This window comes from Syngnathus floridae, chromosome 10 (assembly GCF_059516105.1).
Source record: "Syngnathus floridae isolate MCC-2025c chromosome 10, RoL_Sflo_1.0, whole genome shotgun sequence".
NCBI classification, from domain to species: Eukaryota; Metazoa; Chordata; class Actinopteri; order Syngnathiformes; family Syngnathidae; genus Syngnathus; species Syngnathus floridae.
Genome location: NC_142422.1, coordinates 13,273,551 through 13,288,839, shown reverse-complemented (window position 1 = coordinate 13,288,839; position 15,289 = coordinate 13,273,551). Strand labels below are relative to the sequence as shown.

The following is a 15,289-nucleotide window of genomic DNA, read 5'->3' as shown; positions in this document are numbered from 1 at the left end:
CAAGGTCCTTCCGCATCATAAACGAAATGTAGCGTTTGGTTGAGCGCTCCAGCTGTGATTCACGTGCATTGCCTCTCGGGAAGTCTAATTTATTTGCAGCATGTGTTCTTTTCACATCTTTTGCACATGACCTGTGGCGTCCACTAAGTGGCGAGACATTAGTGCAAATTTGCAGAAATAACTTCACTCACTAATGGATCCAATGCGTCAGTTTCCACAAGACTGTGAAAATTGTCATTTTTCCTTGGAGTTCGCAGCGAAGCGCTCTTGTACGGGAGCGTGAAGCGGGGCCAACGGGAAAGCTTTCTCAGCAAGTTAGAGCTGTTCTCAGACCAGAGCAAGTGGACACAAAATGGCCATTTACCTTTGAAGTGTATGGATGTCAGACTGCAGTCTTGAGCGTACATCTATGTTGGATGTGTACCTTGAAGGGGCATGGCCCAGTGGCTTAAATGTGAACGTCTTTGCGGCCGACAGCGACACCTTGAGCGTGTCCTTGTTTTCCATTTGTGCGTTTGTTGCGGTCAGTAAGTGCATCGGCGAGCGTGGCTCTCCTTGCCCACACGTGAGGTGTGCTAGCAACACCTGTGCCGTCTTAAATTAATGAATACGTCTTTCCGCCTAATCACCCACTTTTTTCCGTCTCGTTGCAAAAATCAGATGACGACATTCCGGACAGCTGTAGGACGCATGACACGCTTGGCTTTTGCATGTGCTTCTTGTTATGAGCCTTGCACTATTGTGAGCAGAACAGTTGGGGCCTGGGGAGCCTTTCCAACAATGATGGAAAACAAGGTGGCTTTAAGACTTGTCGCGATGCTCCCAGCCATCATCAAGGGGGACAGATGTGGCCAAGTTAAAACGGGGGCTTTGCACTCCGGGACCCTTGGGACATCCACCAGCACTGTTGTCCCAACGCTTGGGGGAAGAGGAGGCGTCGACGGGCGTGCGGCATTAATGGCGCTAATGGAAACACAATTAGAAAAATGACTTTCTGGCAGCAGCTTTACGTCACCACCGTGGTGGAGGAAGAAAACAGGCCACGTGGCTGTTGGCCAATAAAAGTCAGAGCAAGCCACAAGCTTGGAAATTGTTTAAAAAAAAAATGTCTACGAGAACGTATGATTGTGACGCCTGTCGAACTGCCTAGTTCTGACTTGTATGTTGGCTCAAATGATGATATCGAACCCGATGAAGCGATTCACAGGCATGGTGGCACTCAAATGAGATGTTTTTTTTTTTTTTTGACAAACAATAGGCAATAAATGGGGAGTCGCGTCTGTGCCCGCCGTGCTTCCTGTGCGTCAGCAGCATGTGTCAACAGCGCCAAAAATACACACGGGCTATTTCCACCGGTCCCATCAACCTGTTCCTTCCTCCAGTTCTCAAGCTTCTGTCCATCACCAGTGTTAGTGCACTTTCCTGCCATTCTTTTATTGCAGCTAATTTTAGAAGAGGGAGAAGGCTCTGGCCACATCTGTTCGGAAAGGTGTGTGTCTGTGCGTTTTATGTGAGCATGTGGTGCGGGGTGGAAGCTGAAAGGAGAGAAGTGACAAAAGGTCACGCTGAAAAAGCGAGAAACTTATCAGCACGTCGACTTGCGTCACAGATAATTGTCAAAGTTTCATCCAAGTGAAAAGTGAAATTTTGGACTTGACTTTGTCCAGCTGGGCATAGCGAGCTTAATGCAAACATAAAATTTAAAATAACATTGATGAGCTAACAATTAGCATCATGTTTGGCAATTCTAAAAACAATGCAAGTCGCCATTAACGTGCTAGTACCGATGTGTTAGTATTGACTGGCTTTACAATTGAGCCATGGATATTTGAACACAAATTGCGGAGCAACACACGTAGACAGACGCAAGCGTCTAGTCTTAGAAAATACTGCATCTTACTGAGCCACTAGGAGCTCTATTCTTGGTTTGCATCTGCATGACTTTACACTGCAATCACAGCTCTGGGCACTGTTATCAAAACGTTCTCAAAATGATGGCTAAAAAACAAATGTGCACCATATTGGTTGTCTTGATGAGTGCCGAGTATCTTCAGCTTACCTGTCGCTACCATACAGCAGAATACTCAAGTGGACGCATTTCCGAGTGCACACCAAGCGCCACAAAGGGCCAGAGTGCCGCGTGTTTATGCGTCCGTCTTAAACACTCGGTGTCACCGCCTGTCACCGCGTTCCCTTGCTCAGCCGCGTCGTTAAGCAGCTTTAGGGGGACGAGCTTAAGTAGTGTTGATCGGCCTTACGCAATACTCACCTCGCACAGACATCGCTGCCAGCCCTCCAGCGTGTCAGCCACAACACTCGCTTGTGTGTGTGTGTGTGTGTGTGTGTCTGTGTGTGAAACCTTTGAGAGGAAATCGGAGGCATGAATGAAGGCGTCAGTGTTTGGCGCACACACACACACCAAGCAACTGCGTTTGGAACGTGCGCTAGCTGACTGTTGATTCACTCCACAAGTTTATTGCTAGGTTAACATCCCGTTCTCGAACGCCACGGCATCACATTTCAAGTTACCGTTGACAAAAAGCCTGCCACGACAGGATCTTGATTGCCGTGGATGCCCTGACAGATTTTGTCAAAGAACTGCCATGGCTGTCACAGCTTAGATCCCTTTGAATACAACAAAATGTGGTGAATTACTCTCTCGTCCAGTCGCGTGCGGCACATGCGGTCTGAGAGCGGATCTTCTCTGCCAGGACCAACTGAAGAGCCTCACTGAAACCACAAAGGTGAGGCAGAAACAGGCCGAGATTTCCATTTGAGACGAGAATTCAAATTGGAAGCGTGTCAAAGAACGCAAAAGACCATAATCATCCATCAGGTGTGCCGGCCCAATGACCCAATTACTTTTAATTGGCTCAATTATTTATTTGCCGCAAATAATTTCTTTGTTCAGCTTTCCACACTCAAGCCATGTCGTGCCAGGAAGAACAATGTCAATTTTTCTATACATGACAGAAGGCACGCTCACCGTAACTTGCCCCAATAGTTTTAAGTGCACTACAGATTGGAAAACACAACTCGACTGACTGCCATGTGACAAGCCGCCGTGTCAATTTTATGCCAAACTAATAACTCGTCAAATCATATTTTTAAGCTAGCGCACCATCATATGTGATATGAAATATTTATCTTAGTCATAATTTAGCTGATTGTATCATATTCAGTAAGATCATCAAATTCAGTACATTATTGCAAGATAACACGCAAGATAAATGTGTTTATTTTAATCTTGAGACGACTCAAATTGTGACTCTTGACTGTGAAAATACTTTCTTTTCAATCATTGATTACCTTCAGTATCTTTATCAACCAGTTGTCCCACCCCGAGCTCAATAAGCAGCGGCAGGTCAGCACCGCTCTGACTCATGAGCAAGATTAAAATCGTCCAATGGAGGAAAATAAAGCTGGGTGTTATGCAAGAGCTCAACGGAGCAAGCAAGTGAGCGAGAGAAAGAACCCGACAGAAAGGCTGAGCGTGACATAACCGTTGCGCAAAAGACACTCAATGGAGGGAGCAGACAAGTGAGGGCTGTCCCTTCGGGTACTGTGCCCCGTCACGACGCTCTTATCGACCTGCTATACCAGATCAACAACGGCCGCACATTTTGTTTAATACTTCCATACAGTATATAGTCGAAGGTTCCATGCATTTAACATGAACATATCTGCACATGAGGTACATAATACTTTTGTCCACTTGTACTGTAGTATCTGTGACGTTGGGAGAAATAGCAAAAACGCGAACTGCCATATCGCGAGCGACGACGATGACAAGAAAATGCAAAATCCTTGGAACATTTGCCATGAATCACAACAAGGTAGAGGAACCCTACAAAATGGTTACAATATGTATTCTAAAAAAAAAAGAGAACAGGTGTGAGCCGATAAGAGGTTCGGCAGGAAGCGAACGAGAGGAAGGAAGTTGACGGAGATAAAAGCTTGACTGGCAAAAATGGAGGGAGAGGAGATAGCGAGAAATGAACTTTCAACCCCTCTGTCGGGGCTCTTATGTAATAGTCCAGCGTGTACACACAGAGCAGATCGGAGCAATTACCCGACCAACATGTGGCACGACCTCGCTTGTGGGTGTTTGATGTGTAATGTGCAGACTTTGGAAAAAATGTGACACCGGCGTCGCTCCGGCAGTCGACACGTGTCCGATTTTATTGGATGCAGCCTGTCGGTAGTCTGAACACAGCTCATCAAATGATGACGCAAGCGAGAGCCATTTTAATCTTCAAGCGCTCCGGCGGAAACAGGCAACAGGTTGCTGGTGCAACGTAACGCGATGTCCCAAAGCGTTTGCAGGCTTCTTCTCCTGGCATCATCGTTCGGGCAAAAGCGGCACGAGACTTTCTTTCTTTTTTTTCGTCGGGAGCTTTTGTTAGTGGTGCATGCTTTAGCTTCCAGTATAAACTTGATTGGCAGTGTTTCTAATATGGTGAAAAGCAAAGATCCCAAACATCTTCATGCCGGCCGGCGTGACTCACTCAATTGTACGCGAGGGCTCATTCATTTCCTTGTTCTCTGAAAGAACACAACGCGCCCCGTTTAGGACTTGTTTCCACGACGACGTGTACACAAACTGCGTCGTGCCGTTTATCGCTCCCACTGAGTAGTCAAAGCGTGAAAGCTTTTCCTTGGAATTGTGCATTTAGTCAATTACGCCGCGATTGCTCCTTTTTATTAATGAGCGGCGCCCGACACGGATTTTACTAATGGAGTGTTTGTCAACACGTCAACGGTCTCTTATGATGCTTGATCATGCTCAATTTGGTGCCTTGTCCTTAGACACTGTGCCTCTCGCCTTTCACACTGCCAGCAAAATATTTTTCTCCCCTTTTTTTTGTGTGTGTGTTGCTGGTCTATAACAAGAATTTGTTGAAGTTGACGCAAAAATGTTCTTCCTATATCTAAAAATCTAATCTAATCTTAATTTGTATTCCTCTATGCCAGGGGTGGCAAATCCATAAGGAGCATTACAAACCACTGTATTCAGCTTTTGAGAAAATGAAAGTATGATAGGTGCCTCAAAAAACATGAAAGACGGCACATCTACTCCATTAGTTGCAAGCTAAATGTGAGACACCTGTTGTGGAAGTTTGTCTTTTTCCAGCACTCCTGCTGCCTCCCTTGCGACTGATCAGGGCATAAAACACTCGCTCTGTTTGCTTGATAAAATGACGACCTGACATCTAAGTGACTTTGCGCGTGCGTTCGCTTAGCCTGCACTGTGTGTGCGCGCGCCGTCTGCGACTGTCGGGCAGTTACGTAATTCATCAGGCCCCATTCGATGCTAAAACTGGAAGTGGTCAAAACAATTGTGTTGCAAGTCAGTGCTACTGGACAGAGGTGGCGTGGCAAACGAATACCGTTTGGCCCCGCCTGCCCTATGCGTCTAGCAAAGTGTACATTCAAAAGTGAAAGCTCATTATTTTTAGACAAGTTTTTTTTTACACTTAAGGAATGCAAAAAAATGGAGAATGAATTCTGTATGCTTAGTTATCGTTGGTCTCATCAAACCATGTGCTGTAATCAACATTTCCGCAACGGCCGTGGCAGCGAGTGACTTAGCAGTTATGTCCAGACTCCCAGAGATGTTTGTACAAGGCTCGTACATTTGTGTGTCTGCTAGCTTGCCGACACGATGCTCGCCGCCGATGGCCAGCACGCTCGTTAAACTTTATTCACTCTGCTTTCCTATAAAGACCTTTGCAATGATCTGATGCATTATTCAGCTTGTCTTAGGCCGGCGCGCACGCAAATATGCTAACGCATTAACGCACACCTGAAAAGCAAGGCGTCGAGCAAAAACAAAACCAGCATTTGGAGGAGGACGGCTGCCTTGTAAAAAGATTCAGAGGCATGCGGAGCGGCTACCAGCTGGAGGTCCACAACATCGAGTGGCCTCAGGCTTTACCTTTGAGTTCGAGAGGCTGCCAACGTCCCCTTGACGCTGCCTGGATTTTATTTTTTTCAACTCTTTAACCCAAATCTCTGTTGTGTATAAACGTCACTGACAAGGAATATGAAGGGCAAAGGCATGCTAGCAGTGCTGGGCATGCTAGCCGTGCTAGGCATGCGGCGATACCGATATAGGTGCCAGTACATTATGGACTCAAAACCATTAAAAATAAAAATGCTCCGAACCTAAGCCTAAGCGATAGTACGATAACATAGGACTTCAGTTGTCCTGCCTATTTCACACCTCACATTCTATGCTATATTTACGTCAAAGTGGACAAACAAAACAAGTACAGAGCTGCATGTTTAATTGGCAGTAATGACAAACTGCTACTGTAAAGTTTTGTATTTGAGGGAAAACCAAGGAACAAACGTGTGGCCAAAAAGTGTTTTTGAACAATATTTTATCCCAAAACATAAAACATTGATCACAATTGCGAGACGTGCCAGCATTATCAAATAGCGGCGCTCTGTATATTTACGTCAAAGTGGACGAACAAAACAAGTACATAGCTGCATGTTTAATTGGCAGTAATGACAAACTGCTACTGTAAAGTTTTGTATTTGAGGGAAAACCAAGGAACAAATGTGTGGCCAAAAAGTGTTTTTGAACAATATTTTATCCCAAAACATAAAACATTGATCACAATTGCGAGACGTGCCAGCATTATCAAATAGCGGCGCTCTGTACTGGCCAAACAAGAGTTTTGGAACTCTACTTGTCGGTCTACGGCTGCATCCTTTGTTGCGAGTGATGGGCCAACACTAACAGACATCAACGAGCGTGTAAATCAGCACTTGTGGACGAGACCAGACATGCAACAAGAGGGGGCGCTCCCCCCTCCAGAGGGAGGGGAGAGCACCGGGAAGAGGAGGAGGTTGATGCAAGAGGAGCCGCCACTGGGGGATTCCCGCGCGGATTGGTGACACGCGGGTGGCTATGGAGGATGGTGGGACGGGAAGGTCAATCGATGCTTAAAAAGGTTTCACTCCCATTTCAAGATTAGCACGCACAAATGCAGCAGTCTGGCTTCCAGAACTGCAGCTCGCGCGCCCCAACGGCTCTGTCGGCTCCGTCAGCCACGACGAGTCGGAGGGTCGCCGGATTAAGTCTTAGTTGGCACATTCCCAGCAAGACTTGCTTTGACATTCAACAAATTGTCTTAGAGTAGATGTGTGGCTCTGAATAGTTGAACAAATATAGTGCAAATATAAAAAATTCCGGCTGACCAATTTACCAGGAAGGCTCTGAACTCCTATTTCCACACCATTATTTGACCGTTGCGAACTGGAATGGTTGCGGATGTTGTTCTGACAGCAAACTCGTTGAGAGGAATCGACCGTCGTAAATCAATTAGTAGGCCACATCGAGCGACGCATGAAAAAGAACCGTCTGCTTTCAGTTAGAGCCGCCGATGACGCAGTTGTGGCCGTTTCGCCTCCCCGCAGTGGAAACTCAGATCAGGTTCATCAAGCCAGATCAGAGTTTAGCGTTCCAAATCATACCAAGGCAACGTGCAATCCAGCGGACCCTGACACGTGTGGAAATGTGGCTATAAATACAGTTTTAGAACAGGAGCAGTCCGGCCGGCCCAACGGCATTTTTACGCATGGCATCTGCACCTGAACTCGCACAAATGGCCCGGCTTTCATTTGCAAAAGCTGCCCGCTGGCTCGCTCTTAATCTTTTTGTTGTTACCTTTGACATAGCGGTGGCGCCTTTGAGAACATGCGGCACGTTGAGCCCCGAGCTCCAACTGAGGGAGGGGACGGGTCTGAACACGGAGGTTCAGACGGAAAGCTGAGAAAAGTACAAACGTGAGCTCGCATTCCTTGCGCGCGGCGGAGGGGGAGGGTGGGGGTCGGCGGACAAGGAAAAGTGAGGCTGACAGGAGAGAAAGTTGAACTTGGCGCCGGACAGCATTTTGTTACCCCGACAGCCAAGCACACAAATACACACAAAGTGTTGCCACTATGCGAGCGTTCTTTTAGTGACTTCCCATCGGCCAAAATTACATCGAGAGATATTTGTCCTACACGCATGCACGCACACACATGCCCCCCCCTTTCCCTTTCTTCTTTTTTGGCGGGCCAGCACAGAGGCAGATTCCCAGATAAAAATAGCCAGGGAAACGATTCCAACAGCGCTGTCTTTTGCAGGGGGTGCACTTGAGGGGTGAGAGACGGGTTAGGAGCGCCACTCGCAACCGTGATGGCCAACAGTGGCTCGGTTGGATCGTCATCTTAAGTAAAGTTTTTTTAGCCGTCCAATTATTGCCGTATAAAAAGCCTGTCAACAAAACAAAGCCAAAGAAAATTGTTGCTTTTATTTTTGGCTGCTTTTCAAACTGTCCCATCATAGAGGCCTTTAAATCTCATTTCCCAGCAAGCAGCTTCTCTTTTATCTTCTCAAGGGTGCCAGACTGCTTGGATTGCACGTGATCGTTCGGGCCTCGCCGTCGGGCCTCGCCGTCGAGCCGCGGCCTCGACGTGACCGGCATTATTGGGCCTAATCCAAGAGGATTAGGAGTATACATTACAACAGCGGCGACGCAGGGGCGACGCAGGGGCGGCGCAGGGGCGGCGCAGCGGCGGCGCAGCGGCCCTGGCTACTGGGGCAGGATTAGGAGCACCCGGGGGGCTGTGATGTCATTGGGGATGGTGTGACAAACACCATCTTTGTTGATTGTCAAGAAGTCTTCGGGCCAGAGTATTGTCTTGTTGCTATACACAATAAAAGCGCTCATCATCGCAGGGCTACGCTGTGCTAGCTGTGTGATATTGCCCAGATCGCTTTCAGTGGCCCCTTGCTCACCTGTGACACACACGCATGCACGCACGCACACACACACACACACACGTTGTGCTAGCTTTCACACGCACTGCCTGGTGCATGTCCCAGCTGCCCAGCCAGAAAAGCACGGCCTCCTTTGTGTCCACACCCCATCTACGTTTACAAAAACAAGCCGCCACAAAGTCACCTCCGCGACAACGTAAAAGCCCCCGTGTCATGTTACACGCCAACGCGCAAACGCACACGGGTAGGCGGCTGCGGGTTCATCTTGCTGCACGTAGCCCAGAAATGTTGCAGACTGAAGAATAACTTTCTGCATGCAACATTTTTTATTTTGCAAACAACAGTCAAATTCGTCGACCTGCTGGTGGAAAGTTGATACTGCGGACAACGGCATCTCCCAATTCTCGTTGGCATTGTGGAGATGCCACACGGAAGGGACGTCGCCCGTTTCGGAGAACACAGTCGAGCGAGTTGCTCTCGTCTCTGGGAGGCAGCTGGAACACAAACGCACGCCTACCGTGATTCAACTGCGAGTGGGTCCTGGAACGGCCGGCGGACATTCCGACCGTTGCGTTTCCCCTCATGCGTGATGCAAGACCGGCAACTATTAACCTTCCAAGCGGGAATGTGGTAGGCCCGAGAACTGCAACCAAAAAAACAAAGCAAACGGGACTGTGGCCATGTGTGCGCTATTACTGTGTGTGTTGGCCAAAAGTTATCTGTCAACAGCAGCGTCCCATGCTGTCGGACGATTAGCGGCCAATATAGAGGACGCTCTGCGCTTGCAATCAATGGCGGCGCAGGCCCGAGGACACTTTCAGCTGTGATGCGCAAAATGTTTTGCTTTGGAGGCACGAGAAGCATGAGAAGATAAGACTTCAATAGCAAGATGGGATCTTAATGTGGTTTCTGTCAAGGGTGACGCCACCTTGTTGGTCATTGGGCGTGTACCCCTCCTCCCCCCCACAGTGGTCCCGATGGTCAAGGGCAACTAATAGCAGGGAGGTCCATTAGTGTCGACTGGCTGAGCACATTGTTCCCTTTGGCCACATTCCTGGCTAAATACAGACATTTTCACAACCACCCAACCCCCCCACGCTGACCCCCACGGGCCCCCATTCTCTCTTTCGGAAGTCATTTGTCGAATTGCTAGAACACACAGAATTTGTTTCAAACTTGGTTTTGTACATGTTTTTTACATGTAAAGTGCGTTTTTGCCCAATGAAAAGTGTTGCTTTTCAAAATGGGCATCTTGAACTGGACAATCATGGGGAAAGAAAACACTGTCAGTGACTCGCAGCTGACTTGACCCACGCGCCGCAAAAGGAAAAACTGCCGGCCTTGCTGTTTTTTTTGGGGGGGGGGGGGTTGTAAAAGTATTCGGGCCTCACGCATACTTTTTTTTTCACTGGTGAACTATTTTTAGACACCTTCAAACATCATCATGTCATCATTCGTAAATGTTCCAGATAAAATATGTCGGCCAAAGCTTCTAAGCATGAAAAGATCAACTGCTTTGCGTTTCCATTTTGCGTTGTTTGACTTTGTCACCTCGCTACTCGTCACATTCTTGCAAGAGTACGTTTCCCATTGACCATCGTTTGGAGTGTCAATCGAGTTCATCTGGTTTTGCGTTGAATTGCTAAATGTCTCGTGAAGGCAACAGGGATTTTTTTTTTATCTTTTCTTCGGTGAGCGGTGAAGTTGTTTTATAAAGCGCCCTTGTACTTGGGCGAGCGTAACTGACTCGCAAGACCAAACTTTGATGAAAAACCGTTATTGAAAGTAGCGCTTGCAGGCGTTTGTCTTCCAATTCCATAAAACACATGCTTTTGTGTACAATCAGAGGAGATAAAAACACAAGATGACCCCCGAGGCGGTTTTGCGTGATGCCGGCTGCTGATCAAACACAAGATAAGTGTTTTTTTTCCCAAGACTCCATCTATTTTAGCCGCGTTTGCCGAGTCGGATCGCAGCAGGGCTTCCCGTCCCGTAAATCGGGCAATAAAACTATATCTGGATAATGGCTGGTCGAGTTTCTTTGTTTTTGTCGTGGTCAGCAATACGTACACATGATCAACAAGCCTTGCCTTAACGCTCCACCTGAGGTGCCGTTAATCGTTGAACGACGGGAATCAGTCAAGGATGCGCCCTCTTGGCCACGCACTCCGCTCGCCATGCAGGCGAGGACAATGAAAGGTCCCCGGCCCCCGCGAGTCCTCTCACAATCGCCTCGGGGGCCACCCCAGCTCCCGCCATTGTCCCGGGCACACAATGGTTACTCCGGAGCCGGGGTCCGGTGACCATGCCATCCGAAAGACCAACACTGGTCCCGTGAGTGGGAGAGATGGGGGAGGAGGAGGAAAACAGGCAAGAGGCCCAACAAATACAGTAGGCGGCTTTTAAACGCATGTAGGTGGGGAACCGCTTTGATACCAGGAGCCACGTCCGTTTTGTCGGCCAGGGTCAAGCAACACGTTTATTACTTGGATGCTTTATGGATTATTTACTTCCACTGCCTTGAGGAGTTCATGATGTGCAGTTTGCAACCCCGTCGTTTCATATGTTAGGTGTTCACGCATGAAGTCGGATTTGCAATGCTTCACGCAAGAAGCGCCGTCATCATTTTCGACGAGAGAAGGCCGAGGTCATGGGTTAAAACTTGCCTTCTTATTCAAACGCGGGCAACGGTGAAGATCAGCGGGAGCAGATTGGATGAAATCGTTCAATAAAGGCCGCAACAAAGGGCTTTGTTGTTTGCCAATGCCTCCAAGACGCACCCACGCGAGATTCATCAATTAAGCCAGTGGTCCCCAACCTTTTGCGCCACGGACCGGTTACGCGTCAGAAATATTTTTGCGGAGCGGCCTTTATAGAAATAAATAATAACTTTATAGAAATAAATAATACATTTATAATGAATATATAAATACGATGAAATAAAATGATACGACTGGCATAAAAACAAATATAAACCACATAAAAATAAAACTCACCATTACGTTGAATTATTGGGAGCACCGGGCTTGTTTCTCAGAAACGAGCCGGTCCCATCTGGGCGTGATCGGGAACAATGACACCCGAAGTGGTTAAGGTTTGTCTTTTAATGCAGGATGCTTGGTCTCCATGTGCCGAAGCAGTTTTGAAGGCTTCATTGCCTCGTTAGCTAGCCTGTCGCCACATATTATGCAGAGTGGGCTTGGCGCGTCAGCGTCACCTGTGGTGATAAATCCATATTTTAAGTAGGACTCCAGAAATGTTCTTTTAAATGCAGCGTTCCTTTTCTTAGAAGTGGTAGCCTCTTCTTCTTCAGTCTCCTCATTGGGCTTTTGTCCCTTTCCGAAGAAGCTTTCCAAACTTCTCTGTTTCTTGCTCATTTTTGCTTGCCTCGTGGGCTTGACTGGGGTGACATGTCATGTGACCGAGATGAGCGTGTCAAGACACACAGCGACGTATGTAATTGGGAGAGAATTGCCAAATTTATTATATTTTTCAAAATAAATTCTTACTCATTTTTGCTAGTTTTGCAGACTCGACTGGGAAAACATGTCACGTGACCAAGACGAGCGTCTTGACCAGAATGAATTGATCATCGATTTAAAAATAAAAAAAATTTTTTTTTTTTTACTGTGTGGCTGATCCGCGGACCGGTACCGGGGGTTGGGGACCCTTGAATTAAGCGACCTAAAGATATGAAATATTGACATGAGATGACACGAGATATCACAGTGCAAACAATTTCTTGAGGAACAAAAAAGGAATAACGCCTTCCGGGGTTGCAATGCATCTTTATTCTGATCTGCAAATAGGCTTTTTGTATCAGAGTTTTTTAATTGAATCTTGAATTAAGTTTAACTTTTTTTTAAACTTTGAATTTAAGTCATACACCAAGTATCAATACCACTAGTACTTATGACACATAAAATCTCAACAAACACAGGCCGATCATTCTGCAAAGACACCTTCCTGATGTTTTCCTGATGCACATGATGATTCCCTGATCTAAAAAGACTTTTTTTTCTTTGCTGTAAGTGTATGGTACAACACACACATACACACACGTCCGCTGTACACATCAGACCTCTAAACACAATCAATATTTAATAGCTTCCCAGAAGGCCACACTAAAGGAGTTCCTTGTAATAAAAGGTCTACAAGTTCACCATGAGGATGCCCTGATAGCCTCGTCTTGCTCCAGCGTGTGTGCGTGCGTGTGTGGGTGCGTGGGTAGGAATGTGGAGGGTTGGGGGGGGGAAATCATGGGTGCAGGGGGAGTCATAAGGGGACATGGTGGCGGGGGGAAGGGAGCAGAAGGTGGTCCCACTACTCCAGAGAAAAATGTGTTAAGTATGCACGCGCTGCCGCCCCGAAAATGTTTGTCGTAAGTGATCTGCCTCAACCTGAAAGGACTTTGTCAATTTAGCGGGATGGGGCCAAATTGATGAGCGTAATAAACTCGTAATAACGAGTGGCACAAATGCTCACGCCTGCTCGTGGACTTTGCGAAGGGGGTAGGTCGCATTTGTTTGGGAATTTCAGGAATTAGAGCAACACGTCCACTCCAACATACAGCTAACATACTGGAAAGCTCAGCTGACTATTGGCAAGCCCTATTGCGCTCACTTGGTCAATATTAGCCTCGATACGTGAAGCAATTCAAGCACCAGCAGGAGACAACACGATCCACTTCCGCGTCTTGTCAAAACGGTACAGCAGTAAATACTGTAGTAAAAGTGTAGTAACGTTCTAGACAAAAAGCAAGCTGTCACGTGCTGGGAAATTGTTTGTTTGTCATGCCGCATGTTTAATGATCAAAACAGACAAAATAAGTTGCAAAGTGTAGACGAGAAAGAGGAAAATGGCAGATTGTTACAAGTTTTATCTGCTGGAATTTGTGTATTTTTGTAACATTTTAGAATTGTATAGGGTCACAATATAACATGGAGGGGAAGTCGACTTACATAAACAAACGGTAAGAGTGGAAAAAGTGCACTTGCCATTGTCTCCGGGGGTCTTCATTTTGTCCGTAAAAGTTGACCAAACTCCGCCGACTGGAGTGCGCTTTTCTCGGCCACTTCCTCACCCCGCTATGTGGGGGAGAACTTGGCCTCTCCCTCCGAGCCCGACCGAGGGGTCTCGGTGTCCGGTGAGCTAAGTGCCTAAAGTCCGGTAGTGCTCGTCGCTGCTTCTTAAAGTTCGTCTCAGACTCGACAAGCCAACAAAAGGGGTCAGGGCGAGCTGAGAAGCGCTTTCACTCTTCCAGGAACCTGTTTGGCGAACTCTCCGGCGAGTGCTTACTCCACCTCGGCCGCATCTTCGTCGCCGTTCGACATGTCTCTTCCGAGCTTTAACGTGACTTCTCCGTGCTAGGACGTCTCACTAGTCGGACTCGCCCCCCCACCCCCACGTCTGTTGCCCGCCCGCTTCTCCGGCGCTCACACCACTCGCGGTACTCTACTTGTTCTTCCTACTCGTCCGTCCCGCCCCCTCTTGTCTTTTTCTTCTACCCTCTCGCCTCGTTCTGTCCTCTGGGTGTCGTGTTTCGCCTTCTGCGCGAAGCCCGCCTACACTGACTGGGAGCCGGGGAGGGAGGGGATGCCGAGGGCGGAGGGCTACGTAACCTGGCTGAGGGCTACGTAACGTGGCTAATCTCTTTCTCTCGCTCTCTCTCTCTCTCTCTCTCACTCTCTCTCTCTCTCTCTCTCTCTCGTTTTCTCTCCCTAGGTGGCGCAATGGGCGTCAAGCACGCGGATGCCGTTGCCATGGACACGAGGCCAAGCGCACCAACGTAATGACGTCACATGGATGTTGGACCTCGCCTTGACGTCATCATGCCTCCGGTTTGTGACTGCGCGAGTGGACTCTAACGTACCAGGATGTTTGCGTTGAATTATTAGTTGGGAATATAACTAAATTAAAATAATCCAATTACTTACTTACCAATATACTTAATACATTATTTGTTTACACAGGTTTAAAGGTAAAAATCGTGTATTTCAATTAATCAATTCAGAAGCTACTTTTTAAATGAGTAATATATGTTTGTATCTAAAACAATGACTGGTGTGATTATGCTTTTAAAATAATGATTTTTCAAAAATAATTAAGAAAATATAACTTAACTATACTGTCCGCATTTAATTCAATAAATACCTTAATTGCTCTTTTTTTCATGTCACGTGTTCCCCTAAGGGTACGTGTACCACCAAAGAGTACATGATATATAATATGTAAATCCCCTAGGCCTTGAAGGACGCACTTTGAGAGTCACGTCAAGCAAATGTTTCATGGAGCACTTGGGTCCATCCTGCCACTGCAAAAAAAAAAAAAAAAAGAAAAAGGAAATTCATCTTCCGTATTGATGATGACGTATTAAACGCTGAAGGGTGGGCATCCTGCGCAAGAGGTGAAGTGCGTGCGGGCCTCCTCATGGAGTGCAGCACTTGCCCTGTGGCCCCTGTTGACAGCATGATGCTGCTAGTAAAATCAACTAGCGCCCCTGCAGTGAGA

The 15,289-nt window shown here is 47.3% G+C and overlaps 1 protein-coding gene across 2 annotated transcripts in view; it reads right to left on the bottom strand.

Moving 5' to 3' along the window:
- erfl3 (Ets2 repressor factor like 3) overlaps positions 1-14,402 on the bottom strand; it is a 34,978-nt gene extending 20,576 nt beyond the window's left edge. Inside the window, exons 1-2 of one of the 2 annotated variants that reach the window (XM_088387239.1) lie at positions 13,777-14,402; positions 11,776-11,996 (exon numbers count right to left, since the gene is read on the bottom strand). Coding sequence is in view for 1 of the 2 variants with exons in the window: in XM_088387238.1 (XP_088243364.1) it covers positions 13,777-13,798 (22 nt within the window). In the remaining variant the exon portion in view is untranslated. The remainder of the gene's footprint in view (positions 1-11,775; positions 11,997-13,776) is intronic. The other variant, XM_088387238.1, reaches the window with a different exon arrangement.
- Between the last annotated feature and the right edge of the window lie 887 nt (positions 14,403-15,289).